Source organism: Salmo trutta, chromosome 28, assembly GCF_901001165.1.
Source record: "Salmo trutta chromosome 28, fSalTru1.1, whole genome shotgun sequence".
Classification (NCBI taxonomy): domain Eukaryota; kingdom Metazoa; phylum Chordata; class Actinopteri; order Salmoniformes; family Salmonidae; genus Salmo; species Salmo trutta.
The window spans coordinates 25,158,332-25,178,358 of record NC_042984.1 but is presented as its reverse complement, the minus strand read 5'-3'; the positions used below and the strand labels follow the sequence as shown (position 1 = coordinate 25,178,358).

Genomic DNA, 20,027 nt, shown 5'->3' with positions numbered 1-20,027 from the left:
TTTACAAGTGGAATAGTGCCACCAGGAGAGGAGCGCAAGGACAGAGGAGCAGAGTCACTTGCTCCTTTCTCCCTTGGGTGAAGCAAATGAAAATGAAACCAGGGCAGGTGCATTGATATGAAAATACTTTTAACATCACAAAATTGTGTGTGTGTGTGTGTGTGTGGGGGGGGGGGGGGGGGGGGGTAATATCTGAAAATTAAATAGTTTATTTACTACATCAATTATTTTTACCACATCAAAGTAGTTTTTTACTACATCATAAAGATTGGGGTCAACGTTTTCCTTGTTCTTACCACATAATAAAGCGTTTATAAAGATGTCTGAAGTCTCATTCTAGGTCACAAAGTTTGAAAAAAAAACTAGGTTTTAGAGATAGGCCTACATTTTCTCTAAATATAAATACGTGCCTGTACTAGCTCCTTCATAAACTATGCATTTGTTCAATTGCTACTGTGCACAATGTTAATTGGTCTATTTTGCGTTTTGATTTAACAATTTAAAGGAATAGGATGTGCAGATGAATGTGCAGATGACAAAAATATATAAACGTTTAAGATAAAAGTTGAATAAATAAAAGTATATCAAATTCATTACATAATATCGGTGTCGTCTTTTTTCGCGCCTTGGGTTTACATTGGAGACAGCGTTTCCATGAGGACGATTTAATCTGACGTTGCTTATAGCAACGCAGTGAGAGAGATTAGTGTGGTCCTATCTCTCTCGAGCCAGTGCTGCGAAAGTGGAGTGCAAGAGTGCGCTCCAGTAATCGACTGTTGTGGTCTGACCAACGAGTTGACACCGTGCGTTCTGTGTGCTGGGCCAGGACAGGGAGGAAGCCAGGCGCGCGTGTGTGAGCAGAACATGGGTCATCACAACAGATTACTTTATCCCGATCTTCCTCCGCATTATGGGACCGTAGGAACGCAGTCTGTGTGAGCCCCTTCGGTCTTTTGATAGTTTTTGGTTCTGGGAACTTTGGCCAGCCATTAAAATGGAGATGATAACTTTCATGTTGGCGAACATTGCCCTCCTGAATATCAGGGGCAACATTTTCACCAGGTAAGATTGACCATATGGACTATATCTTTTTTTAACTAGTGTTACAGAGGAGACCTTCCCATAAAATGTACTCGGGTTTTATTTGAATAGTGTATATTATTGAATTGGAGCCAATTGTTTCGTTCAAAAATAATTTGTGGTTATGTTGTAGGTCAGCTGTTGCGATGTTCTGATTTATCCTATAACATAGGACTAACACTACTGGCAGTTTAGATTACCCTCAAAGCGTTTAGTGAATTTCTGCAAATTGAGTTTTTAGTTGGATTAGATTTAGAGCACATTGAGGCCATAGCATCTAATTTAGCCTAGATCATTTTTCGATTGAAACTAATTCCTAACCTACATTTTCTGGATTGGTCAAATTTTCGTAAAATGAACTGATTAATGAATTCTAAAACCTGAGGATGTATCTACAATAGCAGAGGAACAGCCTACTCAACGCCCACATAGCTTTTGAGCAGTTACTGTACAGCTTTAGTGCTGTGGGACCCATCATCAACATACTGTAGACATGCTGAGCATAAGGTCATATTAAAGATAGAGGCTCAATCAATAGTGGATATGTGGTAAATAATGTAACATTATATCATGTGTGACAGATTTGGGTACACTGTCACACCATAACTTGTAGGCCCATTGAATTGAGGTCAAGTATCATGTGGTGTTCAGCATACTGCAGTTTAAAACAAATTATTTTTCATTTCAATAATTGCATTGCTTAAAATGAGTTGTTAATAACAATGAGATTAAAATAACAACATGTTGTTACATAGTCATTTTGTAACTGATTTGTAATTGCATTGTAATAAAATTGAGTGGTCTTTGTTATAACACAAGTGGAACAAGGAACAATCCCTATATACACTCTTGTACAGTACTTACAAAAAACAGTCAATCCCATAATAACTATGCAATGTCAATGCAAATACTATGCAATTACTAAAGAGTTATGGAACAACATGTTTTCAATCAATGCTGTTATTAGAGTCATTGCATTGTTATGGTATGATAGCAACTTGATGTAAAGTCTTGTTAACACAAGGTTATTGTATTATAATGTCAGAAGATAAGAGCCCCAGTCCATATCCAATCACTGTTTAAATAAAATTTGTGAGTAAACATATATAAATACAGTGCCTTTGGAAAGTATTCAGACCCTTTGACTTTTTCCACATTTTGTTACATTAATAGCCTTCTTCTAAAATGGATAAAATATATTTTTCTCAGCAATCTACACACAATACCCCATAGTGACAAAGCAAAAACAGGTTTGTTTAAATTTTAGCAAATTTATTACAAATAAAAAACAGAAATACCTTATTTAAATAAGTATTCAGACCCTTTGCTATGAGACTCGAAATTGAGCTCAGGTGCATCCTGATTCCACTGATCATCCTTGAGATGTTTCTACAAATTGATTGGAGTCCACCTGTGGTAAATTCAATTGATTGGACATGATTTGTCTTCTTCAACCTCGTGTTGCGTTCCGGGGGTCGTGACTATCGTAGACCTCGCTGCAGCGTGTGGTCCTTCTAGTCTGATATGTTCATTCTTAACTCAAACTTTTTATACCCTTGGGTAAAAAGGGGCATTTACGTCATGCTGACACGCTCTCTGGGCTCCCTGGGGCGTGGCTAGTTGCGGCTGTACACATTGTAAAAGCTCTTCAAGTTACAATGTTTTCGTTATAACGTCTTTATAACCATTTTAATGACATCACAAAATATACATTAATTTTCCATATTCCATCTCTCATAATTCCCAAGATTCGGATGTTGAAATAAATTGTCCCAGTGTGCATTGTTTGATGGAATTGACATTCCATTCACCCAACTAGAAATCAAAAGGAATCGTCTGCTGCCTTCAATTTACGATCACGTGAGGTGTCATAAAACCCCCACATCCATCCCTCCCCCCTTCTGTGGGTGAGAGGGCCCTATTGAACGCTGATCCACTGTAACCTGATCTTGGGATCCTCCCAGAAGAGTCATGACACAGTGCATGTCAGAGCAAAAACCAAGCCATGAGGTCGAAGGAATTGTCCATAGAGCTCAGAGAAAGGATTGTGTGGAAACACAGATCTTTTATTTTTTAAACCTTTATTTAACTAGGCAAGTCAGTTAAGAACAAATTCTTATTTACAATGACGGTCTACCTCGGCTAAAACCCTAACCTTGACGATGCTGGGACTCCCAATGGGACTCCCAATCACGGCTGGTTGCGATATAGCCTGGAATCGAACCAGAGTCTGAAGTGACGCCTCTAGCACTGATATCCAGTGCCTTAGACCACTGCGCCACTCGGGATCTGGGGAAGGGTACCAAAACATTTCTGCAGCATTGAAGGTCCCCAAGAACACAGTGGCCTCCATCATTCTTAAATAGAAGATGTTGGGAACCACCAAGACTCTTCCTAGAAACTGAGCAATCGGGGAGAAGAGCCTTGGTCAGGGAGGTGACCAAGAACCTGATGGTCACTCTGACAGAGCTCTAGAGTTCCTCTGTGGAGATGGGGGAGAACCTTCCAGAAGGACGTCCATCTCTGCAGCACTCTACCAATCAGGCCTTTATGGTAGAGAGGCCAGATGGAAGCCACTCCTCAGTAAAAGGCACATGACAGCCCACTTGGAGTTTGCCAAAGGCACCCAAAGACTCTCAGACCATGAGAAACAAGATTATTTGGTCTGATGAAACCAAGACTTAACTTTTTGGCCTGAATGCCAAGCGTCAGGTCTTGTGGAAACCAGGCACCATCCTTACAGGGAAGAATGTTGGTGGCAGCATCATACTGTGTGTCACGCTTTGACCTAAGAGAGCGGGTTTTTCTGTTTAGGTAGGTCAGGGTGTGATAGGGGGTGGGCATTCTATGTTGGTATTTCTATGTTTTGGCCGGGTATGGTTTCCAATCAGAGGCAGCTGTCTATCGTTGTCTCTGATTGGAAGCCATACTTAGGCAGCCTTTTTCCCCTTGGTTTTCGTGGGTAGTTGCTTTCTGTTAAGTTTGTATATCCTCACGGAACTGTTGGCTGTCATTTTGTTTATTTTGTCTAGTGTTCGTTTTCATGAAAAAAATAACGATTAGCACTCAACACGCTGCGCCTTGGTCTCCTCTATATGACGACCGTTACAGTGTGTGGATGTTTTTCAGCGGCAGGGACTGAGAGACTAGTCAGGATTGAGACAAAGATGAACGGCGCAAAGTACAGAGAGATCCTTGATGGAAACCTGCTCCAGAGCACTCAGGACCTCAGACTGGGGCAAAGATTCACCTTCCAATAGGACAACAACCCAAAGCACATATTTTCTGAAGGCTTTGTATGTGAGCAAACAAAGCAAGTGAACATATCTCAATACTGTCTGTGAATTGACTGAACAGTTATAGTATGGCAGAGTAGGTGATATTAGAGTGACACACATCCTGGTTCTGTCATTGAAACAGTCTCTTAAACAGTAAACTGTTGACGTATGTTCAGTTACACAGGGTTGCAAAGTGTTACAAAGTGTCCCAGGTCAAAAGGTTGTACAATGTTGTGTACTGGCAAATAAAATGAATCAACCTGGTAGCCCTCCTACCACTCCTGACAACACATACCAGCAGAGGGTGTAATTGGTATTAGACTGTGATCTTTCACAGGCTTTTCTGAGATGTGTGTGTTTCTAATGAAAATATCAAATCAAAGATTTAATATATTGTCCTCGCTTCATGATCGTGATGCCTTAGTATTTTTTCCCCCAACATATGATCCTTCACATATTTAATGTGTGAGTATTTTGGAATAACAATCTGATAGTGCCTCTTCTCTCTCTCCATGTATTATGAGCTTTTGTCAACAGCTTATTTTGTCACCATTTTGAATATTCTGGCAGAGTAGCTCTTCTGCTAGAATTAAAAGGACAAAAGCTTAGTAGCCAAGTTACCTTGTTACCATCTCCGGTATGCATTTTGCATGCTTTTCACTCTATCCAAGTGTAATTTACCCTGCTCTGAGAGAAATCAACATTTGACAGTATTTCTCCTCAGACAGTTTATTTCTATTTGAAAATAGCTTTATACTTTTTCTTGATCCATCCTTTTTTATCATTCCTTTCACTGGCCTACTAAACTATTAATTGTGTTACTACTTGACGTTGTGTTTTGACATGCTTTTTTACAAAATAAGCCAGAGTTGGACTGGCACAATATCTCACTACCTTTGGTGTGAGTCACTGCTGTTAATAAATCTGGATCCAGGTGACATGCACTATAGCCTTGGGGGTGATACTCCTTAGAAGTAAGCCACTTACTGGATAAATTCTCTTCACTCTAAGGAGGAACAGATTTTGAAATAGCACACAAATTTCACTGCAACGTGATCTCACATTTTAATGGGATACATTTTTGTTTTTTTTAAATATTACGACTTATGATTAAGTTTTCCTATAATATGTGTCGTGTAGAGCAGTTTATTTTACCCACACGAGGCCTAGGCCTACTAATCATTTATTTATTTTTATTTTGTTTATTTTTTATTTCACCTTTATTTAACCAGGTAGGCCAGTTGAGAACAAGTTCTCATTTACAACTGCAACCTGGCATGAGTTTAGTACAAAGCTAGGCTTTTTAGGAAATATCTGCATTTATTAAAGGAAAACGGATGATTGTTGCAGTACACTGGAAGTATCACAAATATCACAATGTGAGGTTGTATTTATTCTTGTTAGCTTAGTGGGGTAGCAGTTGCATAGTCAGTGACCTCTCTTATGCCCTACTGTAAGACATGGGCGACCCCATAGGCTAGATGACCTTAGTATGTCCTTAATGCATGCTCCATATGTGCATATCAGTCAGATGCTATTGCTGAGGGGTCCAGATACGTTAAAGCCAAATGACTGTGGGAGCACAGTTACACTACACTGGGTTTGTGATGGAAAGACCACAGTGTGCAGAGAGAGCTTTCAACTTAGAGAGGCTGTAGGGAATTAATTTGGCTAATCAAGGGTGGAAATGACAGATCTTGTATGTGCCATATCTGTGCAATGCCACCATTTCATTCTCTACTGATTGGCATTTAAAAGGCTGTAGATTTAATTAGCTAGCTTTACGTGCTGTCACATTCAGGATTTACAACATTAACAATATAGGGCTACGCAAGGATGACTAGTGCTAGTGCGGTTCTCTTCTCTGTTCTCAGGTACAAATTGATGTCATTGTAGGAAGCTAATTACGCTTGTTAGAGCTGGGGCTACATTACAAGGCTTTTTTACTTTGTTTTTTTATTTATTTATTAAATCTGTGGGAAGAAAGGCTGCTCCTTTTGTGTTTCGTCTCTTTCACCTCAGCACTCAGTGAATGTGTCTGAAATGGCTCCCTATTCCCTTAATAGTGCACAAACCATGTCAAAAAGTAGTCCAATGTATAGGGAATAGTGTGCCATTTCGGACATACCCAGTGTGTTAGCTCGTAAACAGACGGTTAGCGAAACAGGGCCTCTGGAGATCCTGTTAATGAACCAAAATAAAAGACTAAGAGGAACAACATGAGCGGGAAATTGACTTTGAACTGTTATAACAGAGTTTGGAGGGGTGAGAGCAGGCCTAGCATGTTTAAAGAAACCCCCTCGAGACCAATCAAATGCTCTGCCCCATTAGCATTTTATGACATCACATTTCCTTTACTGCATGCATAATGTGTATCCTGTTGTGCTAAACACTGCACTGGAGTTACTACAGGTAGACCTACAACAGCTTTAAATAGGTCCCATCTCTTTATCAGTTAGGTTATTAAGTTAGAACACCTAGTTGCCGAAGAGGAAGGCCACAAAGGGAGGCACCTCTTGGATATTCCAATATCTCTAGCATACCAGTTGGAAATATAGCTGCAAGCTTTGGCCCAATAGTGCCACCATCAGGACAAATTGGACACATTGCCCTAAGATAAGCTAGTTCTGTACTTCTTACCACAGTTGTCAAATATCAGAATGCAACGTTGAACAAATAATGCAATATGCTTTTAAAGTATTTTGGACCATTTTGAATGATGTTGACTACTTTAAATGTCTTCTTCCAGGACTCTAGCCCTAACAATAGGGTGGTTCTCTTCTCTGTGAAAAGATGGCGCCAACAGAGATGGTTGCCTCGCTTCGAGTCCTTAGGAAACTATGCAGAATTTAGTTTTTTTATATATTATTTCTTACATTGTTAGCCCAGAAAATCTTAAGTGTTATTACATACAGCCGGGATGAACTATTGGATATAAGAGCGACATCAACTTACCAACATTACGACCAGGAATACAACTTTCCCGAAGGGGATCCTTTGTTTGGACCACCACCCAGGACATTGGATCTAATCGTAGAGCTCAATCCAAAACAACGTCGCCGCAGAAGAGGTAGACGGAGCGGCATCCTGGTCAGGCTTCAAAGGCGTGCTCACCGCCCACTGCTTCCGAGTATACTACTCGCCAATGTCCAGTCTCTAGACAACAAGGTGGATGAAATTAGGGCAAGGGTTGCCTTCCAGGGAGACATCAGAGATTGTAACATTCTCTGTTTCACAGAAACATGGCTCTCTTGGGAGATGTTGTCGGAGTCGGTACAGCCACGGGTTTCTTCATGCATCGCGCCGACAGAAATAAACATCTCTCTGGGAAGAAGAAGGGCGGGGGCGTATGTTTCATGATTAACGACTAATGGTGTAATCATAACAACATACAGGAACTCAAGTCCTTCTCTTCACCTGACCTAGAATTCCTCACAATCAAATGCCGACCATATTATCTCCCAAGAGAATTCTCGTCAGTTATCGTCACAGCTGTGTATATACCCCCTCAAGCAGATACCACGACGGCCCTCAAAGAACTTCAGTGGACTTTATGTAAACTGGAAACCATATATCCTGAGGCTGCAGTTATTATAGCTGGGGATTTTAACAAAGCAAATTTGAGAACATGGACACCAAAATTCTAACAGCATATTGATTGCAGCACTCGCGCGGGCAAGTCTCGGCTCAGACACGAGACGTATGTGGCAGGGTCTACAGGCAATTACAGACTACAAAAAGAAAACCAGCCACGTCAAGGACACCAACGTATTGCTTCCAGACAAACTAAAGACTTTCTTTGTCCGCTTTGAGGATAATACAGTACCACCGACACGGCCCACTAACAAGTAATGCGCCCCCCCCCCTCCTTTTCCGTGGCCAACGTGAGTAAGACATTTAAACGTGTTAACCCTCGCAAGGCTGCTGGCACAGACAGAATCCCAAGCTGCGTTCTCAGAGCATGTGCAGACCAGCTGGCTGGTATGTTTACCGACATATTCAATCATTCCCTAACTCAGTCTGCTGTCCCCACATGCTTCAAGATGGCCACCATTGTTCCTGTACCCAAGAAGGCAAAGATAACTGAACAAAATGTCTCTCGCCCCGTAGCACTCACTTCTGTCATCATCAAATGCTTTGAGAGACTAGTCAAGGATCATATCACCTCCACCTTACCTGCCACCCTAGACCCACTTCAGTTTGCTTACTGCCCCAACAGGTCTACAGACGATGCAATCTCCATCACACTGCACATAACCCTATCCCATCTGGACAAGAGGAATACCTATGTAAGAATGCTGTTCATTGACTACAGCTCAGCATTCAACACCATAGTACCCAGCACAGAAAAAAAAAAAAAAGTATGAAATTGTATGAAATGTATGCATTCACTACTGTAAGTCGCTCTGGATAAGAGCGTCTGCTAAATGACAAAAAAAAAATGTAAAAAAAAAAAAAATACCCTCCAAGCTCATCATTAAGCTGGAGGTCCTTGGTCTCAGGAAGGACACCTACAGCACCCGATGCCACAGGAAAGCCAAAAAGATCATCAAGGACAACAACCACCTGAGCCACTGTATGTTTCACCCCACTACCATCCAAAAGGCGAGGTCAGTACAGGTTAATCAAAGCTGGGACTGCACCACCCTCAATCCGCAAGGCTCTCCAGAGGGTGGTGCGGTCTGCACAACAAATCACCTGGGGGCAAATTACCTGCCCTTCAGGACACCTACAGCACCCGATGCCACAGGAAGGCCAAAAATATCATCAAGGACAACAACCACCTGAGCCACTGCATGTTCACCCCACTACCATCCAGAAGGCGAGGTCAGTACAGGTGCATCAAAGCTGGGTGGTGCAGTCTCGTCTATGTAGGCTGCTGCCTACATAGAGGCTCCATGCGTCCAAACAGAAGCCATACTCTACAGGTCAGCTACGCTCACATCCCTGAGCATGTGTACCAATTTTTGGGGGATTTTGGCATATGCTCTGCACAACCGCATTTCTATTTGACCTCACAGGTTCAGCACATTTTGAGTTTGTGAAGGTAACAGCTACCTCCGAATTTAGACACCGCTAATTAGGTTAGTGATGGATTACAGCCATCAGTCATACTAACCCTAGTTCATTACTCTAAAAACACAGCCACAAACATACATTCCATGGTTTTAAAAGACAAAATAAAAAAGTGGCAGGTTTATTTTATGGCTATGTTTAAGTTACTATGTAATGACAAATGAACAAGGAGTAATATTAAAAGGGCTTTATTCGTTTGAATGTTGTTGATAAATCACCTCTGCTTGTTCTGTGTGCTGTCTGTCTTCTTACAATACTCTCTCTTGTCTCTTTTGTTCAGGAGGGTGTAATGTTCCAAAGCGTTATTCAAATAGACATGCATTAGGACATATATCAATAAGATTGTCAGTCAGGTAGAATAAGGAATTGTTTCTCTCTTAATGACATATCTATCTGCAACGTTTTAAACATCTCATGCCACTGAATACACCACGTAGTAAATTGGATCATTCAGAATGAGACTGTCTTGGCTTGGTGTCTCATTAGTCCATCAGTCCCAACAGTGCACACAGTGAGCCTTCTTAGTAGAGGACTCTGCCTCCTGGTGGTCCGTTTATGTGTGCACTTTGTGCTGTCAGTAAGCAGCACATAGAATTTCAGGGTCAGAGTAGGAGTGCTGATCTAGGATCAGTTTAGCCTTTTATATAATTTTGAATAGGATAACATAGACAAGATAACATAGATAGGACCTGATCCTAGATCTACACTCCTACTCTGAGACGCTTTATGAGTACGGCTCCAAAAAGCAAGGGTTTATATGAATCTCTTGACTGAGATAGCTTTGTCCATTATTCCAAAATCCCTACTGGATAATATGCACTGTGTAAAAATTTATTATTTTGATAAGTTTGCTCTTTTCTACAGTAAACAGTAAACATATTGTTTTTATTTCCATATTTTTTTTGCATGCCCACCGATCTTGATCGCAAAGCTATGTTCAACATGAAAATGCAACTTTCTCCTGTTTACTACTATCTTTGCCTCTCTAGTTTTCTTCCTTCTGGGATTCTCCAGTGCTGTGGACGCAGAGAGCTCAAGTGTGCTGTGTTTGTTCCCTATAGGGCCGAGCTGAGTGACATTGGGGACTATGTAGGTTCAGACATACAAATATCCTGGTTGCCTAATCTGGATGAGTTAATGAAGGGCTATGCACGAAATTTTCGCCCTGGGATAGGAGGTGAGTATGAGATCTACTGCTTGTGGCATTGGATTGCATTTCACCCCCTCACATTTAGAGCCATTCGTAGCATAGCAGGAACCGGGTATAAGCGTTTTCAAATTCATCATGCTGTGTTCATCTTATTAGATTCCACTTCCCCCAAGAAAGTGCTTTAAGTTATTTTTAAATCCTAGTTTAAAGACATATTTACCCATATGTAAATAATAGCTTTGAATCTATGAAAAGTTTTTGCGTTTGAACGTGATGCAAAAGATCACAAACAAAAGCAATTAAGCGTTGGAATGAGTTTGCGGAAGAGATTGAAATGATGCTTTGGAAATGGAAGACGTGCGTAGTATTGCTAAATAAAAGAAAGGAGCATTGCTGGAGAATGCCTTTGCTAAGAATGCTTGCCAAATGTGAAATATCCAATGTCCGCAGCATTAGATTTCTCAACCTCACAGCTTAACTCAGGTCAGCAGAGGTGAAAAACATTGTCGATATAAGAATCCCCACCACCTTGCCAGGCCTTGTGAACCAGCAACAAGGCTACTGCAGCCAACAGCAAACCATTTTACATACTGTACCTATAGTGCAACATATGCTCAACACTTATGTAGTCTGTCATTACTTCCCCTTATAGAAATCAGAGAAGATAAGGTAACATCTCCCTCAGATATCATCTAAGTGGTAAGACATCTACCATAAAGCCAAACTCAGCCATTGAAGAATAATAATATCAGTTGGTGTGGTCTTACTCTGTCTATTCAACTCACATCCCTTCACCATTTCATATTTGAAGGAAAGTGGTGCTACGATAGGCATCTAGAATCTATACAAATAAGTTGAACACTGAGCCTATCACAAAGAGCCATTTGTCAAAATTAGCTCAGTTTTAGTGACAGGCTGAGGGATTATGGATTTATTTTAAGTTTCATTGACTTTAACTGTCCTCCCACTTGTCAGTGCTGATGACTGCTCTCTCTATGGTGGGTAGGATAATGGCTACAGAATACAATTTGACGTAAATGGTTATGGGATGAGTACTAAAGGACAGAGAATGGTAATATATGATTCCTTAATGTTCAGAATAAATAGCGTTTCAGTTCTGCTTCGGTAATCCTGATCTCCCTCTAGATTTTCTTCAAGTATCCACGATCTCAGCAGCACAAATTATGCTAATCATCGAGCAAACTACAACAGCATGCTAGCTATGTATGCAGTTCTAAACTCACCACTGCGCAAGCCCATGAGACCCCCAATGTCATGTTTATGAATGTACATAGTGCTATGTCACTTCACTTAGAGCAATGTTAAGTGGGGAAGTGGCCCTTGATCCTTGTCTAGGTATGTCCTTGGGAAGGAGGGAAGGGATGGATGAAGGGAGGGAGCGAGGAAAGGAGGGATTGTTTTCTTTTCTCACTTTTTTTCCCAACAGGCCCACCTGTGAATGTTGCCATGGCTATTGAAGTAGCCAGTATTGACCACATCTCTGAAGCCAACATGGTAATGTGTAAATTCACCTGCAGGCCTTTATACAGAACGGTTGCCATATTTCACTGCTACTGTACTGTTCCAGTAAAATGTGAAAACTACTACTTATGCATCATCCACATCAGCCAATAGGGATTCTAAAAAGTTAATGATACCCTGCCTTTTTCAGTAAGAGCATGCATGGCCCTGTTTCAATTCTTATGAAATGCATCCTTCCTTCCTCCCTTGATGCATTCAACAGATTCAACCAGGTTGGTTTGGTTAAAAGCAATAGTCTTGTAACCTATATTTATTTTATCCAATACTATTCAGATCAGTGATTACCCAAAGGAAGGTAATAAAGGACACATTTGAAAAGTATTGGAACAGGCCTTTTATCCATCTCCTAGTTACAGTACTGTCCTAAGTCTCAACGTGATCCACCACTCTCTCACACCGGAGTTGGAAATGCCCTGAGCTCAGCTTTGTACCTTTGTGTGTGTGTGTGTGTGTCCATCTGTCTGTGTTTGTGTGTGCATTTGCCTGTGCAAATGCATATGCTTATGCTTGTTCTTGTGTGTTACCGTGTGTTACCGTGTGTTACCGTGTGTGACCGCTTGACAGGAGTACACCATGACCATTTTCCTGCGGCAGAGCTGGCGGGACGACCGCCTGTCCTACAACCACACCAACAAGACCCTGGGGCTGGACAGCCGCTTCGTGGATAAACTCTGGCTGCCCGACACCTTCATTGTTAACGCTAAGTCCGCCTGGTTCCACGACGTCACTGTGGAGAACAAGCTGATTCGCTTGCAGCCCGATGGGGTCATCCTTTACAGCAGCCGGTGAGAAGGGCAGAGGGAGGAGGATGAAGAGAACTAGGAGGAGGGGGGAGAAGAGTAGGGGGGAGGGTTGAAGGGCTAAGGGAAGAGCAGGAAGGAGGGGGAGAGAAGATGGAGGGGGAGAGGGGGTGGAGAGGGGGATGGTAGAGAGGGGAAGCAGGTGGAGGGGTGGAGAGGGGGATGGTGGAGAGGGGAAGGTTAAGAGAGTGGGTGGAGAGGGTGGAAGGTTAAGAGAGATAAAAGGAGGGAGAGAGGGGGTGAAGATAATGTGTGAGGGGAAGGAGCATAGATTGAGTAGGAAAGGAGGAGGAGAAGGATGAAAGGATTAGGAGAGATGGAAGGCATGGGGACAAGGCAGAGAAGAAAATGGCGTGAGGGTTGGAGAGGTCCCTTAATAACTTGCCGTAGCCTGATGTTAAGGCTATATATTGCCTAATGATAATGTCAAAGTGAGAATGACATTTAACCTACCGTTCCTTGTCAAGTTACCATTGTGGTTGACGTGGTTGTTATTGAATTACTTGTTCTCCTCTCAGGATCACCTCGACTGTGGCGTGTGACATGGATCTGACCAAGTACCCCATGGATGAGCAGGAGTGTATGCTGGACTTAGAAAGCTGTGAGTGGATTTACACATTACATGGACAAAAGTATGTGGACATCCCTTCAAATTAGAGGATTCGGTTCTTTTAGCCACACCCGTTGCTGACAGGTGTATAAAATCGAGCACACAGGCATGCAATGTCCATAGACTTTCAACGTGGCACCGTCATAGAATGCCACCTTTCCAACAAGTCAGTTCATCAAATTTCTGCCCTGCTAGAGCTGCCCCGGTCAACTTGTGAAGTGGAAACATCTAGGAGCAAAATCATCTCAGGCTCAAAGTGTTAGGCCACCCCAGGTCACAGAACTGGACTGCCGAGTGCTGAAGCGTGTAGTGCGTAAACATTGTCTGTCCTTGGTTGCAACACTCACTACCGAGTTCCAAACGGCCTTTGGAAGCAACGTCAGCACAAGAACTGTTTGTCGGGAGCATCATGAAATGTGTTTCCATTGTCGAACAGCCGCACACAAGCCTAAGATCACCATGCACAATGCCAAGCACCGGCTGGAGTGGTGTAAACCTCGCCGCCATTGTACTCTGGAGCAGTGGAAACGTGTTCTCTGGAGTGATATTTTCCATTTTACCATTTAGCAGTCTGACGGACGAATCTTGGTTTGGTGAATGCCTGCAGAATGCTACCTGCCCGAATGCATAGTACCAAGTTTGGTGGAGGAGGAATAATGGTCTGGGGCTGTTTTTCATGGTTTAGGCTAGGCCCCGTAGTTCCAGTGAAATCAAATCTTAATGCTACAGCATACAATGACATTGTAAACGATTCTGTGCTTCTAACTTTGTGGCAACAGTTTGGGGATGGCCCTTTTCTGTTTCAGCATGACAATGCCCCCATGCACAAAGTGAGGTCCATACAGAAATGGTTTGTCAAGATCGGTGTGGAAGAATTTGACTGGCCTGTACAGAGCCCTGACCTCAACCCCATCGAACAACTTTGGGATGAATTGGAACGCCAACTGCGAGCCAGGCCTAACCTCACTAATTATCTTGTGGCTGAATGGAAGTCCCCTCAGCAATGTTTTAATATCTAGTGGAAAGCCTTCCCAGAAGAGTGGAGGCTGTTATAGCAGCAAAGGGGGGACTAACTCCATATTAATGCCCATATTTTTGGAATGAGATGTTCGACAGCAGGCGTCCACATACTTTTGGCCATGTAGTGTATGTACCGCTCTTCTTGATGGGTGGAAGTCAATACCAATAGTCTGTCATATTCCCTAGCACTCTTAATGGATGGATCTCAATAGTCTACAGCATGATTATTTATTTCCCAAATCGAAGGTGGTTTCCTTTTCTCCCTGGTAGTTCAGTGATCGATTATTGTAATCGTTAGGCCAGGTAATTCACTCACCTGATATCCTAAGTCTGAAACAGTCACTTATTAAACTTAAGGGTCAAAACGTGCAGTACTGTGGCTCTGCAGGGACATAGTTGAACAACCCTGCTCTACAGAGGAAGGACAAGAAACCATTTTACTCCCATATTGTGTATGATGAGTACCAGAAGCAAGGCAAGGGTTAATTCACTACACATTCATTGAAAATTCCAATAATACTCCATTGTTGTTGGGATGTTTATTTGTTGACCGTTTGTTGACTGTTTGTTTGTTGACTGTTTGTTCCAGACGGCTACTCCTCAGAGGATATTGTGTACCACTGGTGTGAGAGTCAGATACACATCCACGGACTGGACAAACTGGAGCTCTCCCAGTTCACCATCATCGACTACAAATTTGTCACAGAGACTATGAACTTCAAATCCGGTGTGCTCCCCCCCTCTATTATCGTTTCACTATCACCATGGTTACTGTACTGAACAGCCAGTGGGATGTCTGTGAGATTCTCTACTTTTATACACAGAGCTCTTCAAATATGCATCTTTCACTGTACAGCGCCTCTCCATGCTTCTGAACATGTAGGAGACCCCAGGACTCCTATAGATCATTTTTTTAACTAATATGTTTTGAACCCAGACACCTCTGTGGGTATTTTTTATGCACAGACAGAATGGCTCATGTTATTTAGGAGAGGAGACTTATGAGGGGAATGGAGTAGATTATATGTTATGACTTCTTCAAGTGAGAAATCTGGTACAGCCAGGAGGAGGTGCCCCCTCCCCTGAGTCTGTTCCCTCTCAAGGTTTCTTCCTTCTAGAGACTTTTTCCTTGTAACTTATTCTTTGGAGTCTTGGTCTTGGTCAGGTTACTGTAGGACTTTGTGACAATTGTTGATATAAAAAGGGCTTTATAAATAATTTTGATGGATTGACTGATTGATCGAAAAGCTTATGTTGGTCTACTTTTTCGCTCCAAGCCGGACGTTTCCCGCGGCTCAGCCTTCGCTTCCAGTTGAGACGTAACCGAGGCGTCTACATCATCCAGTCCTACATGCCCTCCATCCTATTGGTCGCCATGTCCTGGGTGTCCTTCTGGATAAGCCAAACAGCAGTTCCGGCTCGTGTATCCCTGGGTTAGTATCATGTTAAGAGTATTCTGTTAGTGATATTGGTGCAGTGGAGGCTGCTGAGGGGAGAACAGCTCATAATAATGACCAGAATGGAGCAAATCGAATGGCATCGAACACCTGGAAACCATGTGTTTGATGTATTTGATGCCATTCCACTGACTCCGCTCCAGTCATTACCACAAGCCCGTTCTCCCCAATTAAGGTGCCAACAACCTCCTGTGTATTGGTGGCGAAGTCTGCAATCTAGTTGGCCCGGAATACAGCCATTAGCTTACTGTGGGTATGTTAGTAGAGATACTGTATGAGTGTTAAGAAAGCACAGATGAATGAGACGGCAAGAATAATTTAAGGTGAACTGAATGTGTCTGCGTGTATATTGAAAAATAGACAGTACCAGTGAAAAGTTTGGACACACCTACTCATTTTTCTTAATTTTTACTATTTTCTACATTGTAGAATAATAGTGAAGACATCAAAACTATGGAATAACACATATGGAATCATGTAGTAACCAAAAAAGTGTTAAACAAATTCAGATGCTTCAAAGTAGCCACCCTTTGCCTTGATGACAGCTTTGCACACTCTTGGTATTCTCTCAACCAATTTATTTAAATTAACAGGTGTGCCTTGTTAAAAGTTAATTTGTGGAATTTCTTTACTTCTTAATATATTTGAGCCAATTGTGTTGTGACAGTTGTGTTGTGACAAGGTAGGGATGGCATACAGAAGATATCCCTATTTGGTAAAAGACCAAGTCCATATTATGGCAAGAACAGCTCAAATAAGCAAAGAGAAATGACAGTCCATCATTACTTTAAGACATGAAGGTCAGTCAATCTGGAAAAATTCAAGAACTTTGAAAGTTTCTTCAAGTGCAGTCGCAAAAACCATCAAGCGCTATGATGAAATTGACTCTCATGAGGACCGCCACAGGAAAGGAAGACCCAGAGTTACCTCTGCTGCAGAGGATAAGTTCATTAGAGTTACCAGCCTCAGAAATTGCAGCCCAAATAAATGCTTCACAGAGTTCAAATAACAGACACATCACAACATCAACTGTTCAGAGGAGACTGCGTGAATCAGGCCTGCATGGTCGAATTACTGCAAAGAAACCATTACTCAAGGAAATGAAGAAGAGGCTGGCTTGGGCCAAGAAACACGAGCAATGGACATTAGACAGGTGTAAATCTGTCCTTTGGTCTGATGAGTCCAAATGTAAGATTTTTGGTTCCAATCGCTGTGTCTTTGTGAGACGCAGAGTAGGTGAACGGATTATCTCAGCATGTGTGGTTCCCACCGTGAAGCATGGAGGAGAGGGTATGATGGTGTGGGGGTGCTTTTCTGGTGAGACTGTCAGTGATTTATTTAGAATTCAAGGCACATTTATCCAGCATGGCTACCACAGCATTCTGCAGCGATACGCCATCCCCTCTGGTTTGCGCTTAGTGGGACTATCAACCCATTTGAGATGGTTTGGGATAAGTTGGCCGCAGAGTGAAGGAAAAGCAGCCAACAAGTGCTCAGCATATGTGGGAACTCCTTCAAGACTAGAAAAGCATTCCAGGTAAAGCTGGTTGAGAGAGTGCCAAGACTGTACAAAGCTGTCATCAAGGCAAATGGTGGCTACTTTGAAGAATCTCAAATATAAGATATATTTTGATTTGATTAACACTTTTTTGGTTACAACATGATTCCATATGTGTTATTTCATAGTTTTGATGTCTTCACTATTATTCTACAATGTAGAAAATAGTAAAAATAAAAAACTATTGACTGGATGTTGCCCTAGAACTTAAAAATAAAGTGCATTATCAGTGAGACATATATTAATAGTTATGTGATATACATGACAACATATTTGATTAATAAAACATGTGAAACCTTCGTTACAGTTCTAGTTGTAGATTCTTATCTTAGGTTGTTTGTGGTGCGTAGACCAAAAAGTAATCTGTAATGAATAGAAAAAATGTTTGTACTCTGTCTTTGCAGTGAAATAAATGGAATAAAATTTCATCTTAAACAGTATGGAATTTATTTATCTTTCACTTTTTTATTTCACTTTATTTTACTGCAAAGATTGAGTCTGGACCTCTTTTCTATTCAAAATAAATATTTAATTTCCATTTTGATAAAGGGATCACCACTGTGCTCACCATGACCACTCTGATGGTGAGTGCCCGCTCGTCTCTCCCTCGAGCCTCGGCCATCAAAGCGCTGGATGTGTACTTCTGGATCTGCTACGTGTTTGTGTTCGCAGCGCTCATTGAGTACGCCTTCGCTCACTACAACGCTGACTACAGGCTCAAAGAGAAGGCCAAGAGCAAGGCCAACAAGATGAGCTCAGAGGTAAGAAGGAAGGACAACGCTCCCCAACCTGTGGTGTTTAGTGCTAGGCCCGTTCCTCATTTGACCCATTTGTACCACAACATTCATACAGTGTTCAAGGGACATTGGATTGACACAAAGTGCAAAAAAGGTAGTAAGAACCTACAAGCACTTGAATTCTTAACATGCAAGTTTTCCTTTGAGTTCCTTTGGTGTGAGGTAAAGATACTTCACGAAGGAATTGACTTGTAGCCTTTCTCTATTGATATTTCTCCAGTCGATCGTGAAGAATGGGAAGCAGGCCATGGTGCTCTTTTCCCTGTCTGTGGCCGGAATGAACCAGGGCCTGATGGTCTCCAGCCGCCGTCCACAGCGCTCCGGTGCCGAGAACCCCGGTGAGGAGGACGTGGAGCATAGGAGGGGGCGGGGGGCCAGAGCGTCAGTAGAGAGAGAACAGGAGAAGAAGTGCTGTAGTTGCTGTTCTAAGTGTTGTTGCGCTTGTAAGCCTCTCCAAGCTGACACCATAGATGTCTACGCCAGGGCCGTGTTCCCAGCCACCTTTGCCATCGTCAATGTGATCTACTGGGTGGCATACACAATGTGAGTTGGGAGGACTAAAGACAGGCATCACCGCCAAGGACGGGTGTACTGTACATAGGGGAAAACGGGCCACTTTGAATTCAGTGACTTATATAGTGGCACCGATGTAAACAAGGCTTCCTTAAGAAGAACTGTATTCATGTATACAGTAATATGGTGAAGTAAGGACCTGGTAAATAGCAGATAAAGTACAGTAGATTGACAAACGAAATCAGATGAGGTATATGGACATGTTCTGAAGTACAACTAAGTTACGTACAATGGAGCCTTGAGTGGTCGCCGATGTCTTATCCTGAGTGAGGCTCACTGTATGATAACCCAGCAACAGGCTTTTATCTCCAAAACCCTCCACTAGCCACCCTACCCCTACTGCTCTAATCCCTTTCAATACTGATCGCTACCCACGAAGCCACAGCAATGGACTGACGTTCAGCTATGTCCTATTAACGTACATGTATGAACTCTGCTCACACCAGCAACATACACAGCAAGCTAATGTCTCATTGCTGAAAACAAATGCGCACAACAATTGCTATTTGCTTAACTCACAAACACATCTGTGGATGGACTAACTGTTGAAAAAAAGAAACTGTCCAAACTTCATAATGATGAGATGAGGTGTAGTCTATTATTCTGCATGGCTGATGCCCCCCCTTTCACCGTCCCACCTCCCAACACCCCACTTCTTTTTTCCCCTCCTATAATTCCACCTGTTTTTCCACTCCAGTTTGTTTTGGGCTTCAGAGCATCTTATCTCCTCTTGCCAGGTCTTCCTGTTTCCTGATTATTATTATTATTAAAGGACTTCCTCCACTACCTGGGTATCTCCAAGCTGGAAATTTTCCCTTTGGAGTTTTAATGCCTCTGCTTAAAGTTTAAGAACAGTTGTTTATCATAATTGTCTTGAGAACATCTACAATCACATGTACTGTAGGACTGATAAAATGTTTCTCTAAATTCCAAATGTTAAGTAACTTTGCGGGAATTATGGTATATGAGGAATTCATTAACAGCATCAAAATGGTGTCTTACACATCTATTTTTCAGCTACTTTGCAACAGGTGATCTATGAACTCAACTCTAGTTTGAGGAATAGACCAATTGGAGGCATGGTGA

At 42.2% G+C, this 20,027-nt stretch overlaps 1 protein-coding gene across 4 annotated transcripts; it reads left to right on the top strand.

Annotated features, from left to right (window-relative positions):
• The first annotated feature begins 610 nt into the window (after positions 1-610).
• LOC115165852 (gamma-aminobutyric acid receptor subunit delta) lies at positions 611-19,739 on the top strand. Of its 4 annotated transcripts, none has more exons than XM_029719280.1 (9): positions 611-1,062; positions 10,496-10,611; positions 12,032-12,099; positions 12,691-12,911; positions 13,445-13,527; positions 15,146-15,283; positions 15,834-15,989; positions 18,121-18,332; positions 18,589-19,739. In XM_029719280.1, the coding sequence occupies exons 1-9, from the start codon at positions 995-997 to the stop codon at positions 18,913-18,915; spliced, it is 1,389 nt and encodes a 462-aa protein (XP_029575140.1). In that variant the 5' UTR covers positions 611-994; the 3' UTR covers positions 18,916-19,739. The 4 variants fall into 4 exon arrangements, with proteins under 4 accessions (XP_029575140.1, XP_029575143.1, XP_029575141.1 ...); XM_029719282.1 differs by lacking the exon at positions 611-1,062 and adding an exon at positions 11,237-11,283 and having other exon boundaries at positions 10,545-10,611; XM_029719283.1 differs by lacking the exon at positions 10,496-10,611 and having other exon boundaries at positions 1,002-1,062.
• The last annotated feature ends 288 nt before the right edge of the window (positions 19,740-20,027 follow it).

Excerpts from the sequence above, each read along its gene's own strand:
- LOC115165852 (XM_029719280.1), top strand. The coding sequence starts at position 995 with ATGGAGATGATAACTTTCATGTTGGCGAACATTGCCCTCCTGAATATC. Across the intron at positions 1,063-10,495 it reads AGGGGCAACATTTTCACCAG|GGCCGAGCTGAGTGACATTG; the intron begins GTAAGATTGACC and ends TGTTCCCTATAG. Across the intron at positions 12,100-12,690 it reads ACATCTCTGAAGCCAACATG|GAGTACACCATGACCATTTT; the intron begins GTAATGTGTAAA and ends ACCGCTTGACAG.